General features: G+C 38.2%; 1 protein-coding gene across 1 annotated transcript in view; it reads left to right on the top strand.

Moving 5' to 3' along the window:
* Nucleotides 1-392: 392 nt before the first annotated feature.
* The window catches only part of PIAS4 (protein inhibitor of activated STAT 4), a 55514-nt gene continuing 33467 nt past the window's right edge, over nucleotides 393-22439 (top strand). The window contains exons 1-3 of the mRNA XM_031947853.1: nucleotides 393-497; nucleotides 5183-5606; nucleotides 20689-20773. Coding sequence (XP_031803713.1) covers nucleotides 471-497; nucleotides 5183-5606; nucleotides 20689-20773 — 536 coding nt within the window. The 5' untranslated portion in view covers nucleotides 393-470. The remainder of the gene's footprint in view (nucleotides 498-5182; nucleotides 5607-20688; nucleotides 20774-22439) is intronic.

Raw genomic sequence — 22439 nt, 5'->3', positions numbered from 1 at the left:
CGCTCTCCTCGCCGAGCAACACGCCCCCGCCCATTCCCAGTGATTGCCCAGGGTTCGGCTGCAGTTCGATAGCGCGTGCCCTGAGCCAAGTCCTGGTACCTTCTCGGCCTCGCTGGCTCAGGACAGCCCGAACTACATTGTTTCTTTGCGGTGCCCCAGCCACCCGTCCCCTCCCTCAGCAGGCTCAAGCTCGACTCCCCACCTCGCAGGCTCTGGTGCTCCTTTAAGAAAAACCTCCGAGAATCGGAGGAGGGCGAGTGGGCGGAGCACAGAGATAGCTCCGGTTGAGGTGATTGGCTGGGGGGAGGGGCGGAGTTCCGGACGCCAGCGCGGCCCAAGGAAGAAAGAGCTAAGGCTGGCGTAGGGGGGCCGGGGCGGCGGGTACTGATTGGTTACCGCGACCGCGAGCGGCGGGCAGTCACGTGACGCGACGGCTGGGGCTCCCGGCGCGGGGGACGCTGGTGGCCAAGATGGCGGCGGAGCTGGTGGAGGCCAAAGTAAGTGAGCGAGCGGCTCGGGGGGGGGGGGCGGGGGCGGGACGCGGGGCTGCTCAGAGGCAGGCTCGAAAGAGAGGCTGGTCGGGGGGAAGTGGGGGCGGACGGACCTCGTCTCTATACTCTTCCTGAGCCTCCTTCGCTCTCCGGCTCTGGGCGCCGGGGCGGTGGCCTGCCTAGGCCGTCCTGCCGTCCTGGGGCCCGGGACGCCGCGACCGCTGCCGCCCCCTCCCTCCCTGCGGCCAGTTCCTTGCTTTCCCGAGCTAGCTTTTTCTTCTCCTAGGGATTGGGGCCATCTCCTATCCCCGCAGTCGCCGGCCCCTACCCCCGCCCTGACCCCAGGTCGCCCCTCCCCCGTTTTCAACAGGAACCCCTCCCCCTCCAGGACTGGTAGCTCCGCCCCTCCCCCACTCACCCCCCCTCAACTGTTGCCCCCCACCCCCATCCCAGGCAGGCCAGGCCGGTTCAACCTCGGACACGACACCTGCTCCTTCTCCCCCAATCACCCTGACACCCCTAACAGCCCTCTTGGGACAGGTGTTTCCCCTTTTCCTGGATTTGATACCCCTCACTGTTTTCCGACACCCTGCCTCCCTTTTTCTTGGGAGATTGCCTTCCATTTGGTGGGTGGGGAGGTCATACAACTCTTATTCTCTGCCCCCTACTCTCCTGGGACTGGTAGCATCCCATCTTCTAGTCTTCTCCCTCCAATTCCTGGAACAGGTTGCATTTCATTTAGACGGCTTGCTTTTCTCTCCTGAACAGGTTCCCCTGTTTCATGGGCTGACTTATTAGTCAGATTAGTTTTTGTTTTGTTTTTTTTTTTTCTTGGACGGGATGCTTACTATATCTTAGATTATTTCTTGGGAGCAATTCCTAAGGAGGGGATCGAGGGGAGAGGTTACTTCCTTCTGTCTCTAGGACATCATTACTCCTGATGTCCTTCTTGACTGCCATCAGTTTTTATGGGAGAGAGTTGGATGGGGAAGATCTGGACTCTAAATGCCCAGGAATTATTTGATTTTTAATGTTCATTGTGAAGTTTGGGAAGCTTTATTATGCTTCTGACTTCTTCCACTCCCTCCCCCATCCCATTTCGTTTCATTCTATATACAAGGCTTCCCTCACTTTCTACTAAATTATAAACTCTTTTGGAGGGTGGGATGAGGCAGGAACTTTCTTATGTTTATAATTCCCTTAATTTTGAGTGATGGTCGACTACCCAGCTATCATTGTATTTCTTTCTTTTGAATCCTGGGGACCTTAAGTATAAATTTGTGAAACAAAGCAAAAATGCTGTGTCTGTAATTTAGCAGGTGTCAAACAAGTGCAAAACTAAAAAGTGAGTTTCTTACCAGATTAAAATGTAGTTGTAAAATTAATAACAAATATTGTAAAACATAGATAATCCCTCCTGGGATACATTCTATTTGAATTTAATTCTGCTGATTTAAATCCTTAGAAATGCCTGAGGCACTTAGTTGGATCCAGTTCTTCCTATTTCAAAGTTCCCCATCCACTAAACTGTTACTTTCCTATCTCATAGTTATTTAATATTTATTGAATTGAATATTTTTTACAGATCAAGATAAGACTGCTAAATATTTTCTATATGAAGCAGAAAGAAATGGTCATCATCTCAAAAGACAATTTTTAGGGGTACATTAAACTCCTGCCTTCCTTAAAGAAAAAAAGTATAGTAAAGCCTAGGTGGGAATGATTTTAAAATTCTGTTGGCCAGTGTGAGATTTGACTTGTCAGACCAATCAAAGCTGAAATTCAGACTGGGGAGAGTACAGTATAACAAGAAAGATAAATTTCTGACAACATAAGGATTGAATTTTAAGATTAGACTACTTACCTGTAGTGCAGTGACACTGTGCAGTTTTCTGATACTTTTGATGTGGACTAGCCCGACCCAGTAGTGATTTATAATGGGGGTGAGCATGAGTCCTGCCTTTAAAGGTATTTTTTTGATAATTTTTCTTTCCTTACTTTCTTCCTCCATTTCCCTTTAGTTGTGAGAAGACTGAGTTGCAGTATTAGCTGTTGAGCAAAAAGCATGTAATAAGTCGACAATTCATTCCAAGAAATATTCATTTAGTACTTTCTATGATTTTCCTGCACCTGTCTCCATGTCTGGAATATACTCCTTCCTCAGCAACTGCTTTCTTTAAGACAGCTCAAACATTAGAATATTTTCTTTCTCTTCCCAGATACCTTGTAGGCACTTCTATGTGTCCATGTTGTTTTCCCAGTAGAATTTAAGCTCCCTGAGAGCAGGAACTCTTTTGTATCCCCAGTGTCTAGTTCATTGCCTAGCACATTGTTAGGCAATGGGGATTCAAAAATTTACAGTTTGTGAAAAATAAGCACAGTAATAAGTAAATAGATACCAAATTATTTGGAGAAATCAGAAAATTCCTTCCATGGGCTTTTAGCAGAACTAGAAATTTTAGGAGAAAAGATGAGGAAGAAGATATTCTAGGCATGGAGGATGGGCATTAATGGGAGAGACAATGCTGTTTAGAAAACAGCAAAAAGGCCAGTTTGTCTGGAGTGTGTGGTGCATAAAGGGGAGTAATTTGAAATGTCTAGAAAGGTAAATTGGAGTGAGGTGGTGCAGGCCTTTAAATGTCAAACAGTTGATATTTTATCCTGGAGATAATGGAGAGCCACTGAAGCTTCTTGAAAAAAGGAGATTTAAGGTGTTCCAAGTTCTTTATTGGGAGCTCTTTTACCTTGGTCTAGATTGATAAACAAGCCTTTTTGAGAGTACCCTGGATGATATCTCTAATAAGTTATATTTATATTATTCTTTAAGGCTTGCAGTTCATATAATTTCATTTGGAATCCTTTTTCATACTCAGAAAAGCAAAGGCCCACTCCACATTTGTTACTACTCTATCTTAAACATGACATAGCCCTTTTCCTTTAAAATCTTGGGTCTGTTGTAGGAGGCCTGTTCTTGTCTGCAAGAGTTTGAGGAGGGCAAACCCTTCTGTTACTTTATCCCTCTACCTAGTATTATCAGTGTAGGGTTCTTCATACTCGGATATAAGTTAGCCACATACTTGAGTGGGCCTTTTCTGTGTAGCAACCTCCACAGATAACTGTGGTCAGTACTACTTCGTAAGTGATTACCTATTTAAGGGTTACAGAATTTCAAGTAATTGAACCAGAGTTGAAGTTTTAGAGTAGAGTATGTATGCACAAAATGTATGCACGATGTATGCACATGTATGCACAAATTTTTTTTTGTGTGTGTGTGTGTGTGTGTGTGTTAGATCACTGGTTAATCCCCCTCCCCCTTAGAGAGAACAAGAATACAAAACATTTTAAATTGCTCCTTTTTAATTTCACACACCAAGAAACTTCATTTACCTAATGCTTTCAAGATTTACAAAATATTTTTCTCTTTATAACTCTTGGAAACTGAAGAACTCTAGACAATATCTTGAGCAAATGTTTTTGCATTGATATTGATAGAATAGCACCATCTAGGCCTTGGATGTCCATCCATATATAGGGACTTCTAACCTAATCCTGCATTTCATAAATGAAGAAACCAAAGTTCATGGACTGATTTTACCTGGAGTCTCAATAGCTAGTTGTGGCAGAGCCTAGACTGTGATTCTAGTCTCTGACTGCTGGTACAGTTTTCTATTACTCTACCATACTATTTATTAAACTAGAAATGTATTAATGCAGGCTTGTACTTGTTTATTTAAGTAATAGACATTGGAAATCAATATTCTGGTAAAGTTGATTTTATATAAGCATCATTGCCTCATTCCCAGCAAACCAAAATTGAGTCAGAATAGCAAAATACTAGTAAAATGACATTTCTCTTGAGTTTTTGTGCTCATCTAGCTGAATCTAGCTGCCATTTTTTGGTTTTTAATTCTCCAAATTACTATAACATTTCATTTCCCTTAGCTAACTCTGAACAATATAGAATTTGATTGTCAGTGTTTTAACACATCTACTTGACCATTTTACCAAAAACTGGAAGATACTTCTATGACAACATAAATTGTTAAAATCTACTGATCTGATTTTGTATCCTTTTTTTCTTTGATGATGCCACATAAGTACATTGTGCATGCATTGTTCATAGCTGTAGTTTTCTTTACAAGGAAACTACTGTGATCTAATGAACAATATACATTTATTATCTGCTATACTTTTTGTATGATGGAGACTACAAAAATGTAAGATGTATCTGGGATATAAGACAGTTAAGCATAAAAACAACGAATATTCACAAGCATAGAGAATAAGTCCTATATATTCAGAGTTGGGGGAGATCACTGGGTGAGGAGAGAGTCGGGGACAATTTAGTGGAAGATAAGGTTCTTAAGCTAGAACATGAAAGATAGAAGTGGGGAATATACTCAGGATAGAGAGGATGTCCTGGGCAAAGATATGGATGTGAGTTAGTGACTGGGAATAATAGGACAAAAATTGAAAAGATGCTTGCCTGCTAAGTAACCTGTCACAAGTGGAGGGTGAAGATAGGGCTAGATGAGGGTGTCTGATAAATTCAGAAGAGTAGGTGTTGCACCGAGAATGTTTTTCACTTCAACACTTTGAATCCTAGCCTACCTAGATTACAGGAATGCTTTTAGATTTCACTGGTTGTTCCTAATTTTAAGACTTTTTCCCCCCCATGATTGCTCCTTTAGAACATGGTGATGAGTTTTAGAGTCTCTGATCTCCAGATGCTTCTTGGTTTTGTTGGCCGAAGTAAGAGTGGACTTAAACATGAACTTGTCACCAGGGCGCTACAGCTTGTCCAGTTTGACTGCAGCCCTGAAGTCTTCAAGAAAATTAAGGAACTCTATGAGACTCGATATGCCAAGAAGAGCTCTGACCCTGTACAACCCCACCGGCCTTTGGACCCACTCTCCATACATTCTTCCTATGACCGGGGAAGTACTGTCCCCAGGACTTCTATTTCTACTCCTAACATTGACTATCCTGTGCTATATGGGAAATATCTAAATGGACTTGGACGATTACCCTCTAAAGTTGTCAAGCCAGAAGTCCGCCTGGTGAAACTGCCCTTCTTTAACATCTTGGATGAATTGCTGAAGCCAACAGAGTTAGGTGAGTCTTTTGAGTGAGACAGGCTTTGAACCTCTGATATACATTGAATATGTGTCTGTGTGTGTTTCAAAACAAACATTTTAAGAACTAAACTTCAAAGTCCTTTGTGTTCAAGTTACCTGTGGGCTTACCTTGACCATGTCCTTTCTGCACACAGTAAGGGTCTTTGCCCTACAATGAGGTGAGATAAGAATAATGGCCTTTGTTTATATGTAGGCCTCAGACCTTCTTTTTCCAACTTTGGTCCAGGGATTGACAACTTTTGGCCTCACAGAATCATTTTCAGTAGTATGTGGGTTGGTACATTTGAACTACCATCTTCTTCCAGAGTGGGCACAGGCAATTCTGCCATTTCCTTGAGGAAAAAAAGGGGTGGGGATGGGGGAATTAAGTGCCAGAATTTTGCCACATTACTTTTTAAAGAATTTGAAACTGATCACCTAATAATATAGTCTCTTCAAAGTTAAATCTTCCTTTTTGTTCATTTCTTCAGTCTTGTCTGACTTCTTTTTGATATTATTTATTTATCTTGTTATCTTTACCACGTATATGATATCCTATTAAGCAACCAGAAATCTAAAGGTAAAGAAATAGCTTCTAACAATTTTCTTTGCATGTAGGCTTCCAAGTCTTAGTTATCCAGCTACCTAGTAGCTACCTGGTATTTAGAGGCTAGTTAGTATGTTAGAAATAAAAGGATAAATCATGACTTTTTCTCACAAGCTTTTAAGTGAAGAATGAAGACTATTAAACAGTCTAAGATATGAGATCATTGGTCATTAAGGGAGGGGGGTTGTATGTGTATTTTGTCTGTCCTTCCATCTGTATCCCTTAATTCTCTAAACTGAGTATTTTGCCATCATAATAATTTTTAAGATATGGTATTGGTATGGAGTGATCATGGAAGAAGTAAATAATTGGATTGACAATGGGAGAAAAGTAGAATCAGTATGTGAACATAGTGTTTGCTCTCATATTTTTTTTGTTTTGGTATGGTATGACCCAGCTGGCATAAAGCAGATTGGTTCAAAATGCTAGTTTGTTACTATAATTTAAACTTGAAAGAACTCTCTGAACCTTTTTTTTTAAAGCCTTTTACTCTGCTTTCCATAATTTCTCTCATACCTAATTTTCAAACACTGTTGTTGTATTGTAGAAACCTTTTTTTTTTTTTTTTTTTTTTTTTTTTTTTTTTTTTTTATAAGACCTTCCTAGTCTCCACACTTTATGCAAGGGACAACATTTTGTTTAGTTCACTTCTTTAAGGATGATTTGATTCAGAATTTGAGCTTTTTCAAATTATAGGGGAAGAGGGATTTGGTGAAAAACCAAGATAACATTGAAGGTGGTCTTACATTAAAGAGAAACTTGTAGATTGAATTAAACATATTGGTGATAAATTTGAATATAGCACAGGCAAGGCTATATAGTACTTGGAAAAATGTTTGTTCATCTCCCTACTACCACAATTTACAAACTTGTGGCATTATCTTAACTACAAGTGCATTCCTTCTTACCTCACCCCCACTTTATAATATTTTTTTTTCCAATTACATATATAGTTTTCAATATTCATTTTTTTTCTTATTCTTTTTTTATTGAGGCAATTGGGGTTAAGTGATTTGCCCAGGGTCACACTGGTAGGAAGTGTTGTGTCTGAGGCCAGATTTGAACTTGGGTCCTCCTGACTTCAGGGCTGGTGCTTTATCCACTTGTGCCACCTAGCTGCCCCCAGCATTCATTTTTGTAAGATTTTGAGTTCCAGATTTTTTTTTTCCCTTCCCAGTACAGCAAACAATCTGATATAGGTTATGCTTGTATAATCATTTTGAACATATTTTCATATTAGTCATGTTATGGGAGAAAAGTAAGAACAAAAGGGAAAGACACACGCAAAAAAAGTGAAATTAATATTCTTTGATCTGCATTCAGCACCATAGATCTTTCTCTGGATGTGAACAGTATTTTCCATCACAAGTGTATTGAAATTGCCTTAGATCACTGTATTGCTGAGAATAGCTAGGTCTAGGTCTATCATAATTGATCATCCATCTTGTTTCTCTATAGTACTCTTCTGGTTCTGCTCACTTCAGCATTAGTTCATGTAATTCTTCCCAGGTTTTTCTAAAATCTGCCTGGTCATCAAATTTTTTTTTTTTCATTTAATAGTATTTTGTTTTTTTCAATTACACATAAAATATTTACTTTTTGTAAGACTTAGAGTTTCAAATTTCTTTTTCTCCTCTCTTCCTTTCCTCTCCCCTCCTCAAGACGGCAAGCATTCTGATATATATATATATTTATACATACACACACATACATACACACACACACACACACACACACACACAGTCATTTTAAACCTATTTCCATATTAGTCATGTTATAAAAAAAATTTAAAGAAACATGAAAAAGAAAAAAAACAAAAAAGGTGAAAATGGTATGCTTCGCTCTGCATTCAGTCTTCATAGTCCTTCTTTATTTGGATATGGATGGCATTTTCCATCCCAAGTCTATTGGAATTGGTGGTTCTCTTTCTCTCAGCATCAGTTCATTAAGTCTACAGACTTTTCTGAAATCAGCCTGCTCATTGTAGAAATTACTCAACCATTCCCCATTTGAAGGACATTCCCTCAATTTTCAAATTCTTGCCACCACAAAAAAGATGTTTTTGCACATGTATGTTCTTTTCCCTTCTTTAAGATTTTTAAATCTTAAATCTTTTAAAGATTTCCTTGGGATACAGACCCAGTAGTGGCATTGTTGGGTCAAAGGGTATGCACAGTCTTGATAGCCTATGGAGCATAGTTCCAAATTAATGTCTCCTTTTTGCTACCTCTCAGGGGATCCCTATCCCATTCCTAGGCATTCTCTTCTCATTTCTGGGAAGATATATTCTCAAGTCTACTAAGAGCTATATTTCTTGTTACCAAAAAAAAAGAAATTATTCTCTTCCTAAAACTCACATAATTTTGTAACAGCAGTCAACAGCAAGCATTAAGTGCCTCATATGTGCCAGGCATAGTGCTGTGCGCTGAGGATATAAGTATGAAAAAAATGAAACTTAAATTATAATGGAGGGGGAAAACATTTCATTTATTTTTTTTAATTATAGCTTTTTATTGACAGAACATATTTTTGGATAATTTTTCAACATTGACCCTTGCAAACACTTCTGTTCCAACCGGGGGAAAACATTTTAAATGGAGGAGACAAGTATATAGAGAAGTATATGGAGCACATATGAAAAATAAATGAAAACATAAATAAAAGAATTAATTACAAGGTAGTTGGAGTGAGCAGTTGGGAGGATCAGGGAAGGCTTCATGCAGAAAACAATATTTGAGCTGTGTGTTAAGGGAAGAGGACTTTGAGTCACAGGTAAGGAAGGAGTGAATTCCAGACATGGTCATGGATCATCAGTGCAGTGGAGATAGTGACAGGTCATGAGAGCACACCAAGAAGACTAGATGACAACATGCAGGAGGGAGAATCATAGTGCAGTGAGACATAGATTATTATAGGATATTAAAGTAGCAGGGAACTAGGTTAAAAAGGCTTTGAATGGCAAACAGTATTTTGTGTTTGATATTGAAGTCAATAAAGAGCCAATGGAATTTATTGAGTAGTGGAGTATCATAATCAGATCTGAACTTTAGAGGATGGATTGCAGGGGGCGCAGGAGTTGAGACAGGAAGACCCCACCTCGGACTATTTATTGCAGTAATCCATGAATGAGGTGATGAACGCATTCAGTGTCAGGAGAGAAGAGGATTTGTTTGAAAGTTATTTCAAAGGTGAAATAGAAGCCATGGTAATAGATTGGATATATGAGGGGGTGAGTGATAGTAAGGATTCCAGAACGACTCTTGGGTTAGAAACTTGAGGGATTGGGAGGATGGGGTAATACTCTACAAAAATAGGGGAAAAGTGGGATTTAGGAGAAAAGATAATGAATTCCATTTTGGACATAATTGAGTTTGTTGTCCACTGTATGCCCAGTTTAAGATATTTAAAAGGCAGTTGAGAGATTCAGGATTAGAATTTGGGGCAGAATAGATAAAGATTTGAGAATCATCATCATAGAGATGGGAGGTGATAAGATCACTATATAGGTGAAGTAGGATAGAGAAGAGATATAGGATAGGACCCTCTGGTATGTCCCAGGGTATACTTGCTAGCAAAAGAGACAAAGAAGGAGCACTCAGATAGGGAGGAGAAAAATCAAGAAAAAGTGGTGTCCTGAAAACTCAGGGAGGGGAGTGTGATCAAAAGTGTCAAAGGCTGCCAGATAAGTCAAGGAGAATGAGAAAAGGCCATTGGGGTTAGCAATTCAGAGATCCTCTGTAATTTTGGAGAGAGCAGCTTTGGTAGAATAAGGTTGAAAGCCAGATTGTAAGAAGTTAAGCAAGAGGAAAGACTTGAGTTGAGGCATCTACTGAAAAGATAGAGTTAGCAGAGTGGAAGGATCAAGTAAGGGTTGAAGATTGAATAGGGTAGGGGATAATTATTGAGGTTCTCTTTTGCCTGTGAAGATGGGAGGAGTGATGACATCAAATATAGAGGTAGAGGGATTGACAGAGAAAGACTGCATCTTGATTAATAACTGAAGGATAGGAAAGAAGGACAGCTATTAGGTGTTCTCTTCAAAGATTAAATGAAGTGAACCTGCCCTTCCAGCTGAGGCATTAGAGAAGGAAATGAGCTGAGGATTTTACTTCATAGAATTGGGCTTGAGATGGGTCTTGAGTAGATAAAACCAATGGAAATTTCCCAGGGAAATTAAAATGAGTGAGGAATTCAGCATGGTATAGTAAGGGGAGCGAGGTCCATTTGGAGTCAGTGTTTGAATCATGTTCCTTCCATGTTGCTCTCTGTATAGTTTTAATTTGTAGAATAAGGAAGTTGGACTAAAATGAAATTGAATCCTGTGCATTGTTGTGTTCTTAAAGTTACTGCTATCTTTTATTTTTGTTATCTCAATGTCATATATATCCTTCATTTCATTCTCTACAGAAATGTATCAAAAAATAAAATCTTAAACTGGACATACAGTGGATAACAAACTAAAAAAATTAGTGTGCCATAATTTAAATAAAAAACAAAGTACACCAACTGAATGACATTATGCATGGTCCTTTACCCTCAGTTCTGTTCTCCCCCCCCCAAAAAAAAAAAAAAAAAGATGCATATATCTCATTTCTCCTACGAGGTTAAGCTTGGTCATTATACCTGCTCAAAAAAGCTAAATGTTATGATTATCCATGGAGAAGGGAAGAAAGGTTCCTTTCCTCTTTTCCTGATGAGGACTATCACTGTGGAATGTTACATGTGCTTTCAGCAATGGTTACTGAGGTTGATTTTGCTTAATAATTTTTCTTTGTTACAAGGAAAGGCTCACTAAGTCGTACCTGGGGGATTATATGTGAAAAGGACTGAGATTTTTATAGAGACATCAAAACTTTTAAAAAGGTAGGAGGAAATTCAACTTGATCTCTAAGACCTCTTCCAGCTTTAAACCATAGGGTCATGTTGACACTTAGGATACCTGTTTTTCTAAAACTTTTAAAAAGCCATTTTTATCAGAGATCTGAATAAGAAGTAGTGTTCCTGAGTGTCTCCCAACATCATCCTTGCCATTAGGTGTTGGAACCACCATCCTGCATTGTTGGCACCTTCTTTTGGAATAATGGATGAAAGAAGAGGCTTTGCCTTCCATTTGTCTCCTCTACACTTGCCTACTGCTAGCAATCTGGTGAAACATCCAGTATTCCTGAGTGGTCGTGTTCTTCTGAAGGGCAGGCCGCCATAGATAGATCCCCGATGGAGAATGTCCTGGCAGAGAGGAAACATAAATCAAATAGAATGCAGTGCTTGCTGCTGGGGGATGGGGAGAGGCCACAAGAGAGAATGATTTCACTAAACATCTGAGCTGAAAGGGAACTTTGCTCCTCTAGTTCAACATCCTCCTGTAAATCATTAGAATACTAAGTCTTAAAGATATAAAGGGACTTAACCAAGGTGATCCAACCTGTCAGTAACAAGAGCTTTGACTACAACCTGAATTACACAGTTCAGTGTGTTTTCAGCAATATCATACTGCCTGTCATACTTAGTGGCTCATTCTCTCCCACGCTCTTCCTCCCCTTCCAATTGCTAATCAGACTGGACATTTTACTTTTCAATATGTGATGAGTATCACTATTGAAGAGAATAAATTTAATTTATGGATTAATTACTACCACCGTATAGCATTTGACCTGCTGGTTGATCCCTTTAAATTAGTGCTCCTGTCTTCAGCCCTCATCAGATACCCCGGAAAAGCTTGTGCATTTCTCATTCCCACCTAAAATAGGTTCAGCCAGCTGGGTGGGGCTACCGAGCAAAGGGTATTTTCTTCTTGAGCTTAGCATGTACTTGGGGAGCATGGAATATGATACGGTATCATCATTCTCACTTTATAGCTCCATCTTCTGGAGGCTTCAATCTCTTGCTTTAAAATTTAAATATATCCAGTCATTCTCTCTTTTTCTTAGTGCACCAGTCCCACATCAGAGTTTATGTTCGAGTGTTCAGTACCCCTAGGGGCCCTGACATGAAAAAGAGATGCTAAGGGAATGGAAAATCTGCAAGTGAGGTTAAGCCTTCCCTAAAAGACATTTAGTTTTGATTGGAGTGGGAACTCCCTCTCCCAACACACATTATGTAATTAAACAATCTTTGAGTAGCCTAAGACAGCATTCACCTAGCGCTTTTACCCACCCCGTATTTTCCTAACTTCTAGTCTTCTGTGCCCCATTAGCTCTTAGAGTAATAGGAAGTATATTAACAGACATTTAGTAAAAATCTGTTAAAAGTTATTATTAGGTGGGATCTTAAGTCTGTGAAGATAAAGAAATCTAAGATAAGTTGACTGTTTTCAGGAAGCGCCCTAGTTTAAAGAGAAGATATTTAAGGTATGTATGTGTTCATTTGTTTTTTAGTCATATATGACCCTCTGTGACCCCATTTGGGGTTTTGTCAGCCGAGATCCTAGAGCCATTTGCCATTTTCTTCACCAACTCATTTTACAGATGAGGAAACCGAATCAAATAGGCTTAAGTGACTTGCCCAGGGTCATACAACTAGTACATTTCTGTACTTTGAATTTGAATTCAGGAAGACTCATCTTTCTAACTTCAGTCCCAGTACTCTATCCACTGTGCCACCTAGCTGCCCATATGTTAAAATAGCAATTTAAAGCTGAAATGTACCATAAGGACTTTCTCATTTTATAAAAGGAACAAGCTCAATGAGGCTGTGTAAACTTAGCCAGGGTCACTGAGTTGATTAGGAACAGAACTAGAATTTGAGCCCTCTATTCCTCTCTCTAAATGAAGTGTCTATTCTACTTTACCATACATGCTGCCTTCATAGGCTGTCCCCAAAGAGCAATGGCAACAGCTGGACAGGAGTGTGTTCAGAGAAAACTTCTGCAAGTCCGTGGAACTTGATGGGCTTCATAAGGTTTAGAGAAGTGAAGAAGATTGGGAAGACCTTTTAGCAGGAAAGGGGATGGGATTAAAGCCCTTTTCTTTAAGGTCGTCCACTTTGCAGTTTCATGAAGGCTTCCCCATTGTGTTCTGTCACAACTTTAATACCTCTTCCCTTCAGGTTGCCAGTATCTTCTCACTTTTTTGACATCCAAGAGCTCTTTATTTTTGTCTTTCTAACACATTTTGAAATTCTACTTCTGCAATATAGTTATTATATTTTTTTATAAGTTCTTGAACCCAAGAACCATATATTATCATAAAATCGTTCAAACAGTTGGTTTCATTTAGAAATGTGATTTTGTACATTCTTTCCAAAATAGTGTAGTTTGTTTAAAAAAAAATAATAATCCTGGATTTTTAAACCATTTTATTAAAGGATCAGAATCTGAATATGAGTTCCAAGATGGGAAATTAGACTTTGATATTTGCAGACAAGTAAAAGTTTTATTTCATCTCATTAGTGAGTTTGGGTTTGGGGGAAAAAGAGGAGCAGGTCAAATAAAACCTTGATTTCAGGTGTCAAGGGAATTTGTCCAACAGTAGGGAAATCATAAGTAGTTTGAGAAGGCAATTGAAAAGACTGAAAGAAATATCCCAGCAGAAATCTGATTAAATCATATGAAAATAATTTATAGGGAGAGAAGCTGGTGGAGAAATTGGGAAGAAAATTACTACATAAGCAAGAGGTGAGCAGGGCTTAGCCAAGGATCTTAGCAGTGGCAAAGCAGACAGAATTTAAAAGACAATACCAAAAGAAAACAAAAAATCATAAGTAGCAGTCCAGCATAGTAGAAAGGGAAATTATTAGGGCTCAGATCAAATGTGCTAGTGGCTGGAAAATTGAGTTGGCAAAGATTCTAGAGGGCATCTAGCTTGACTTGTACCTGAGCAGGAATCCCTCTACAATATGCTCAACAAAGCATCAGCCAGCTTCCATAAAAGACTTTCAAGTTTGGATAATTTAATACTTCTGAAGAAGCCTGTTCCATTTTTAGATAGTTCTGGTTGTCAAGAATTGTTATTTAATTGTTACTCCCCCTAAGAACAGAGACTGTTTGCTGTTTTCATTTTTGTCGCCCTGATACCTAATTCTGTGTTTTGCCCATAGATAAATGCGTTAATAAATGTGTTTTTTAAGAAGGTAATGCCCAAATCTTTTTCTCTATGACTTCAACTTATTGCTCCTATTTCTAAGTAGCTTATCCTAGAATGTAAATGAAAGGAAACTGAATAATTCTGGCTTTTTTATTTTGAATTTTAAGGTGATAATGAGGTCCAGTTAAAAATATTACCCAATGTTGTCAATGTTGGAGGGATTGTAGAAAGATAGTCACACTAAATATTTTGTTGGTGAAGCTATGAATTATCATTTTGGAAAAATTTGGGATTATGCAAAGCGAATGATTAAAGTGTCTGTGCTCTTTGACTCAGAGTTTTCACTACATATTTCCCAGAGAAATTAATGACAAAAAGAAACACTACATGTACCAAAATATTGATAATGCTCTTTTTGTAACAACAAAAAGCAAAAATAACCCCCCCAAACCCTAGAAAAATAGGGAGTAGCTTTTTTTTTTTCCAATTATGGTATCTGACTAATGTATTAGTATGCTATCAACAACCATATGAAAAAATACTTCAAATATGCAAACTAAAATATCTCTGAGATTCTATCTCATATTCAGAATCTGATTGGCAAATATAGAGGAGCTCTGGAATGGTGAGCATGTTAGTAACTTGTTAAAGAAGCTGAAAATTGATTGTTTTGTAAAGCCCATTGGAACTATTTCCCAAAAAGTCATTTAAGTGTGCATATCCTTTGACCCAGAGGTACTACTATAAAAGCCCATACTGCTTCTCTTCCTCTCCAAGAGATAAAAAAGAAAAAATACTTGTATCAAAAATCTTTCAATCTTTTTTTATTATAGCAAAAATGGGAAGTTGAGGAATAGCTGAACAAATTATGGCATGTTGAGGTACTGCAATATTATTATTGTAGTGTAAGAAATGATCAGAAAATTTAAAGAAACCTAGCAGAACTTAAATTTATGCAATGACTGCAAGAATGTAAATCAAAGAACAACAATAGAGTAAGAGAAATTTAATGCTTTGAAATATTAACAACCAAGATTGGCGTCAGAGCCATCTCTCTCATGCAGTATGGAATACTGTATATAATGCCAAAAGTTTTCAATACATTAGTTAAATTTGTTGGACTTTTTTTCTCCTGAAAAGGGATGCCCTCTGGGAAAGGATTAGGGGAAGGAAAGAGTAAAATTTGTATGCTATGCAAAAACTTGGATGAATTAAAATAGTTCCAGTTTACATTTCTTGTAATCCACTTGATTCTTGTACTGATTTCTGACTCTTAAGACCCTCAGTCCTACCTACCATTTCTCCTGACCTGGTATGTGCCACCTCCTTTCCTTTTTTCCTCCATGCGATGCCTTCCTGAAACAAATACTTTTCCTTTTAGCACTATGGACTGACAAAGCCTGCTAAACAGTGTAATCTAGCTCATCAGGATTTGACTTTCATAGTTTGGCTTTCAGTTACTTCTCAATTGGAAATAACAGAAGTTTAATACATTCATCTTTTAAAAGAATTTATTCTGTTAAGATCTAAAACAAGTTGATTTTATAACAGCTGATTTGAGAGGTATGAGCAGTCACTCAGAAAATCTGTCTAAGAAAAAGCTAGAAGTTGGGTCTTGTACTAACCATTCTACAATATGATATTGGGGAGAAATTCCAGAAAACCAAATTATTTGTTTTTATCTGCTGTCAGCCCCTCTTCCCCCAATCTCACATAGATATTCTTCTAGATTGGAGTCCCAAACATCTTTGAGGAAAGAAGCTACTTGTATGTCCCTGAAGCCTTAAAATCTAAAAGGAGTATTGATAAATCAAGTGTTGGGCTTGTACATAGCTGTAGTTGCCTTTAATTCCTGTTCAAGATCATGTATTCATTTAACAAATATTGAGCACCTGCTATAGACAGATGAGATATTGTAGAGGAGATGGCTTGTTGGCTGTTGGCCTCAACAATTTATAATAGGAGAGATGCCAGGTAATACAAGGTATGATGTATAAAAGTATAATCGGAGAAGTACAGAACTGTAATGGTTTAAACCTAAACACTTCAGCCTGATTTTAAGGCCTTTTGTAGTATCCACCCCACTTTTCCCAGGCTTATCTTACACTATTCTGTCACACAACTTTTTTCCCTCTCTGTCTTTGTTCAACTTATTCTCCCTGCTAGAAATGCATTCAGGGTTAGGCTAGATTTTGGGGGATGGAGGAGGATGGGGAAGGGCAAAGTCCCAGATCCAGTCTGAGCCTGAACCATCTTTTTAGGTCTGATGTCCCATCATTCAGCTTTCCCTGACTATTCCATTCTGGAGTAATGTCTTCTTACTGCTTGTGCCACATCTTTTGACAATTATATGATAAGTCAAGCTATTCTTCCTTTGTGTCTTTGCTTTCATCTCCAATTACAATAGGTTCCCAAAAGCATATATTTTTTAAAAAATAATAGCTTTTTATTTTCAAAATATATGCAAAGATAGTTTTCAACATTCACCAGACTTTTCTCCCTTTCTTCCTTCCATCCCATCCCTAGACAGCAAGTAATTCAATATGTTAAACATGTGTACTTCTTCTATGATATACAAAAAATCACATCGAAAAGAAAAAAAAATTAGAAAGGACAAAAAAGCAAGCCAACAACAACAAAGATGAAAATGCCATATTGTGTTCCACACTCAGTCCCCATGGTTGTCTGTCTCTGGATGTGGATAGCTTTCTCCATCACAGGTTTATGGAATTGGCCTGAATCACCTCATTGTTGAAAAGAGCCACATCCATCAGAATTGATTATCACATAATCTTGTTGCCGTGTACAAAGTTCTCTTGGTTCTATTCACTTCAGTTAGCATCGGTGCATGTAAATCTCTCCAGGCCTTTCTGAAATCATCCTGCTGATCATTTCTTATAGGACAATAATATTCCATAACATTCATATACCATAACTTATTCAGCCATTCTTCATCTGATGGGTATCCACTCAAAGTTTTTCATTTCCTTTCCACTACAAGAAGGGCTGCTACAAACATTTTGCCCATGTGGATCGTTTTCCCTTTTTTATGATTTTCTTGGGATACAGACCACATAGAGACACACTACTTGATCAAAGGGCATGCACAGTTTTATAGCCCTTTGGGGCATAGCTCCAAAGGAAGCCGAACTTTTTTAAAAAAAAAAATTACTGATATACTTTGTTTTTATGTCATCCATATTCTCTTCTTGCTATCCTATATAACAAATAAAATCGAGGGGCGAGGTACATTTTAGGAAACAGACATTTTAAAAAGTTAATGTATTTGCAACATTGAGAATTCTAGACTTCTTGTCTTTTGCATACCTTGTATATATATATTGGGCACTCTGGTAATGCATTTTATCAGAATACAAGTCTCCATTGATTTGATCACTAGATGGCAGCGGCATGACCTGTACACTTAATGGATATTGGTAAAGGAAATTATAACTACCTGTAAGCCCCATATTTGATTTCTTTATCAGTATCCCTTGAAGATCTTACAGCTTAGATTAGAAGGGAAAGCAGAAAGCTTGAGGGGAAAACTTACAGCCAGTGTTTCTGACAAAGGCTTCTTTTCTAAAATATATAGAGAACCGAATCAAATTTATACGAATGCAAGTCATTTCCCAATTAATATATGGTCAAAGGATATGAACAGATAATTTTCAGATGAAAAAATTAAAGACATTTATAGTCATATACAAAGATGCTCCAAATCTCTTTTGATTAGAGAAATATAAATGAACACAACTCTGAGAAATCATTTCACACCTCTCAGATTGGCTAAGATCAAAGGAAAAGATAATGATAAAAGTTGGAGGGGATGTGGGAAAACTGGAACACTAATGCATTGTTGATGGAGTTGTGAAATGATCCAGCCATTCTGGAAAGCAGTTTTAAACTGTGCCCAAAACTGTTATAAAACCTTTTCTTTTCTTATTTCCCTTTTTCATGATTATTTCCCATTTGGTCTGATTTTTATTACACAGCATGACAAATATGGAAATATGTTTAAAAGATTTGCACATATTTAACTTATATCTATTACTTGCTCTCTTGGGGAGGGGAAAGATAAGGAACAGAGAAAATTTTGGAATACAAAGTCTTATAAAAATGAATGCTGAAAACTACATGTATTTGGAAAAATGCAATACTATTGAAATTTTTTTTTAAAAAAAGACCTTAAAGCTTTAGAGACATACAGATAACTTTTCTCAAAGACGTTTGGGACTCCATTGTGGAACAGTATTTATATGAAATTGAGGGAGAAAAGGAGCTGTTGGGAAAAAAAGACAAACTGTCCTGGCTTCTGAAACTCCTCACCAACATTATATTGTAGAAGTGTTACTAGTTTAGGTACAAGACCTGACTTATAATTCTTTTTAGATTCAGACATCGCCCCCAGACTTGCTGTATGACTGTTCATAATATCTTCTCTTCTATTGATCATAATGTCACTGCCATAATAATGTCAATAATATCAATAATAAAATCAAATTGCTTTAGATCTTATCATGGGATCCATAAATCAAAATTTAAAAAACATTTGATAACCATTTATGTATATAGTTTCCTTTGTAATTCTTTATGTTTTGTTTTATGCATTTAAAAATACCGTTTTAAAAATGTATTGGTAGACTTTACTGGACTGCCAGAAAGGTCATAATAAAAAGGTTAAGAACCTCTTGTTCTGCATACTGTCTGAGAAGTCTTCTGGCTCTCATATTTCTTTGATCCTAAGATATCTTGTGAATAGATTTTATGTCATCATATTTTATAGGAAATTCAAGCCAGTAAATTGTTGGTCAGTTGATAATGCCTTGTTTTAAGGAAGAGTTAGAGACTTTAGGACCAAGCTTAGACTCCTTAGATATGCTCTAGAGGAGTAAACTTCCAGGGATTCTTAGTAATTCTGATTTTTGAGTGGGAATAGCCAGCCATCTTGTTGCTTCCTTGCATTCATAGCCTTGTAGAAATTAAAAATGTGAAATTCATAAATAGTTGCTAACTGATGGATGAATGTCAACCGTCTCCCCTTCTATTCTCAGCTGTTAGCAAGAAATAGGAAACTTTCAGAGGAGGAAATGAAGGTCCTTACCATTCACAATTTTCAGTACCTGATTTTGGCTTCTACCTTACTATTTGTCCTAACCCCATGTGTACCACCTTCTTTCTTCCTTCCTCCATGTCTTCCTGACACCAACATCTGCAGGAGAAACTGAACTAGTTTTGGCCACAGAAAAATTGCTTTTATCTTATAATGCTAAAAGAAGACCATTGTCATTGTATAGATGATTACCTAATATCCTACTGCATACAGATTGCCTCTGAGGATCCCTCTTACTCCTTTCCAACTCCAGGCCACTGTTTTTTATTGCCTGGGGCATGGAATAATGAAAAAAAGCTTAAAGTCAAAGGTCCTGAGTTCCCCATCTCCTTACTAGTTGTGTGACCATGAACAAGTCACATCTCTTGATTTCAGTTTCCTCATTGATAAAATGAGGGGATTGGACTAAATGGTCCTTAAAATACCTTCAAGCTTTAAATCCTGGGTATTTAAGGAGAACATTTGAGTTGCTACAGGACAAGACTTTTTTTTCCCCCCTTCTCCCTCCTGGCTCAACAGTTCAGAAGTTTGCAGTTAAATGAAGGCCAAACTTCAGTTTGGAGGGCGTAAAACCTCTTAGTCATGTGTGTGGGTCCATTGGCAAAATGAGGAGGTTGAGACAATGTCAGTAGTCACACTGTCTAACCTCTGAAGTAAGCAGCTCCTATGTCACAGTCTGTAGAGTTTAGTCATCTAGCCTCTGCTTGACCTCCTCTACCTCCAGAGGCAGCCCATTCCGTTGTTGGCGCTCGTTGTCAGGAAGGTTCTTGCTTTAAGTTGATGTGAAATCTGAGTTTTCCATTTTGGGGTTCTGCTTTGGTAGGCAGGCAGAGCAGCAGCCAGCTGAGGTGGGCCGTACAGGGGCAGGCAGGGGCAGAATCTGTCTTCTCTGAGGGCAGAATCTCTGTCTTCTTTCACTGATCCTAATGTAGAACGTCCCAAGGCTGCCTCCTGATCTCCTTTCTCTGCGTGCGCTGCAATTTGTCAGGGTCCTTAAAATGGGACTTGTAGAACTGAAGATGACATTGAAGCTTCAGTCTGACCAGAGTGGAAAATCAGTTGGCAAGCAGTTCCTTTTTGCTCACACCAGGTTTCTGCTTTGGAATGAGTACCCATTGGTTAATAACTGTATTCATCACGTATCTGATTTGCCACAAGATAAGTGTTGGGGTTTCTCCTCCCCTTGATCTTTCCTATTAGTCCTGAGATTCTTCATCTAATTCTCTAGGGCACTGCCTAGTCTGTTTCTTCTTGCAGGATCTCTAAAATTTTAGTACACAGAAACTTGCTTATCAACCTGCTTGGTGTTGAAAAGTAAAACCTCTTCCTCTGTCTTCAGTCCCACAGAATAGTGAGAAGCTGCAGGAGAGCCCATGCATTTTTGCGTTGACGCCGAGACAAGTGGAACTGATCAGAAACTCCAGGTACCTTTACCTTACTCATCGCTTTCCTGGTAACCTCTTTAGAGTTCTCTTCCTGACTTCTTTTAACTCCATTTGACTCCATAGCACCAAGAGAAATAAGCTAGAGAAAACCAGACTGTTCTACGTTGTCTTCTGTCCTGCATATAAGATAGTGATCTTCAGATGTTGTTAAATATGACCCAGAGTACCTCTGTCCCATTCCATAATTGTAAAGCTCTCTGAAGTTAATCTTGGAAAAGGGAAAAGTCACAGATTTATGAAAGTGGAAAGGATCTCAGAATTAACATAGTCTAATCTATCCCCCTACTCCTAAGTGAAGGAAACTGAGGCCCAGAAAAGGTGAGCAGTTTCTGACAAGATGGTAAGTAGCAGAGCCAAGGATTCAAATGAAGTCTAATGCTCTTTGCTATGTATTGCTGACCTGCAGGTCACTTTTTAAAAAACATTGTTAAGAATAACAATTGACATTTTTATGACTTTAACTTTATAAAGCATCTTACACCTATGAGGTCAGTAATACAAATACTATATCCTCATTGGGGAAGAAAAAAAAACTCACAGTAGTAAAACTACTTGCCCAGTCACAAAACTAATAAGCATCAGAGCCACAATCCAGCACCCTTTCCTTTAGACTACAAATGCTTATTGCAGGATGGTCTTCATATGAGAACTAATTATTATTAGTAGAATCATAGGGTTTAAGCTTGAAAGCTATTTTAGGCATACCTAGTTCAATCCCTTTATCCTGTAAAAGAGTAAACTCAGGTCCACAGAGGAGGAATGGATGTTGTTAAAATCCTATTGGTGCCATAGCAGAGCTGGGATTTTAATATAGGTTTTCTGATTAAAAATCCCACAGTCTTTACACTATAACTTGATTCCTCTTGTGATCTAATGACTAAAGGACTTGGGTCTATCTAAGGGCCAAGAGAGCTTTACGTTTACATATGGCTGTAAAGCCCAGAATGATTAACTCTTAAGGCCCCTTTCCAGGAAAATTTGGTATCAGAAAGCCTCAATACTTTTGAACTGAATTTTAAGCTTAAACCTCAGTGCTTTTTCTTTTTTCTTTTTTCTTTTTCTTTTTTTTTTTTTTTAAGTAAAGGTATATTTACTGAGAAAATATACCAAAAATAGAAGTGTACAAACCATTTTCCCTAACACCCAGAGGAACACTCTCTTCACAGTACATTCTAATAACTATCACCCTTTTGCATGCTTTGTCTTCACTAAAACATGGCCTGGACTCTAGACTCTGATTTTTAGAGCAGTGATACTAGAAGAAAAACTAAAATAGTTGCTTTTGTATACTTTTTATTTCTTTGATACCAACGCCTACATTGTTGGTATGTAGGTTTTTCTCCTGGACTTCTACAAATGGTCTGGCTGCCTTCCCTGAGAGACATTATCTCTATCAGATCAGTGCCCTGGCCACTATGTCCTATGTGATAGAAACTGGAGCCAGATTTAGATCATCCTGCTTGCAGTGTTTGCCTTATGTTGGCCAGAATATCTTTTGGGGACAGATTTATCTGGTTTCTTTACTGAATCCAAATTTTTTCCTCATCAAGCCATTCTAAAAGCTACTTATTTTACAATGAGCCTGGCTTAATTTTTTTCTCTGTTCCTACCTCTGATATACTAAGTTAAAAAAAGACCAAAAACC

The sequence above is a fragment of the Sarcophilus harrisii genome, chromosome 1 (genome assembly GCF_902635505.1).
Source record: "Sarcophilus harrisii chromosome 1, mSarHar1.11, whole genome shotgun sequence".
Classification (NCBI taxonomy): domain Eukaryota; kingdom Metazoa; phylum Chordata; class Mammalia; order Dasyuromorphia; family Dasyuridae; genus Sarcophilus; species Sarcophilus harrisii.
The sequence above is the reverse complement of the archived record's forward strand: the minus strand, read 5'-3'. Positions and strand labels throughout refer to the sequence as shown.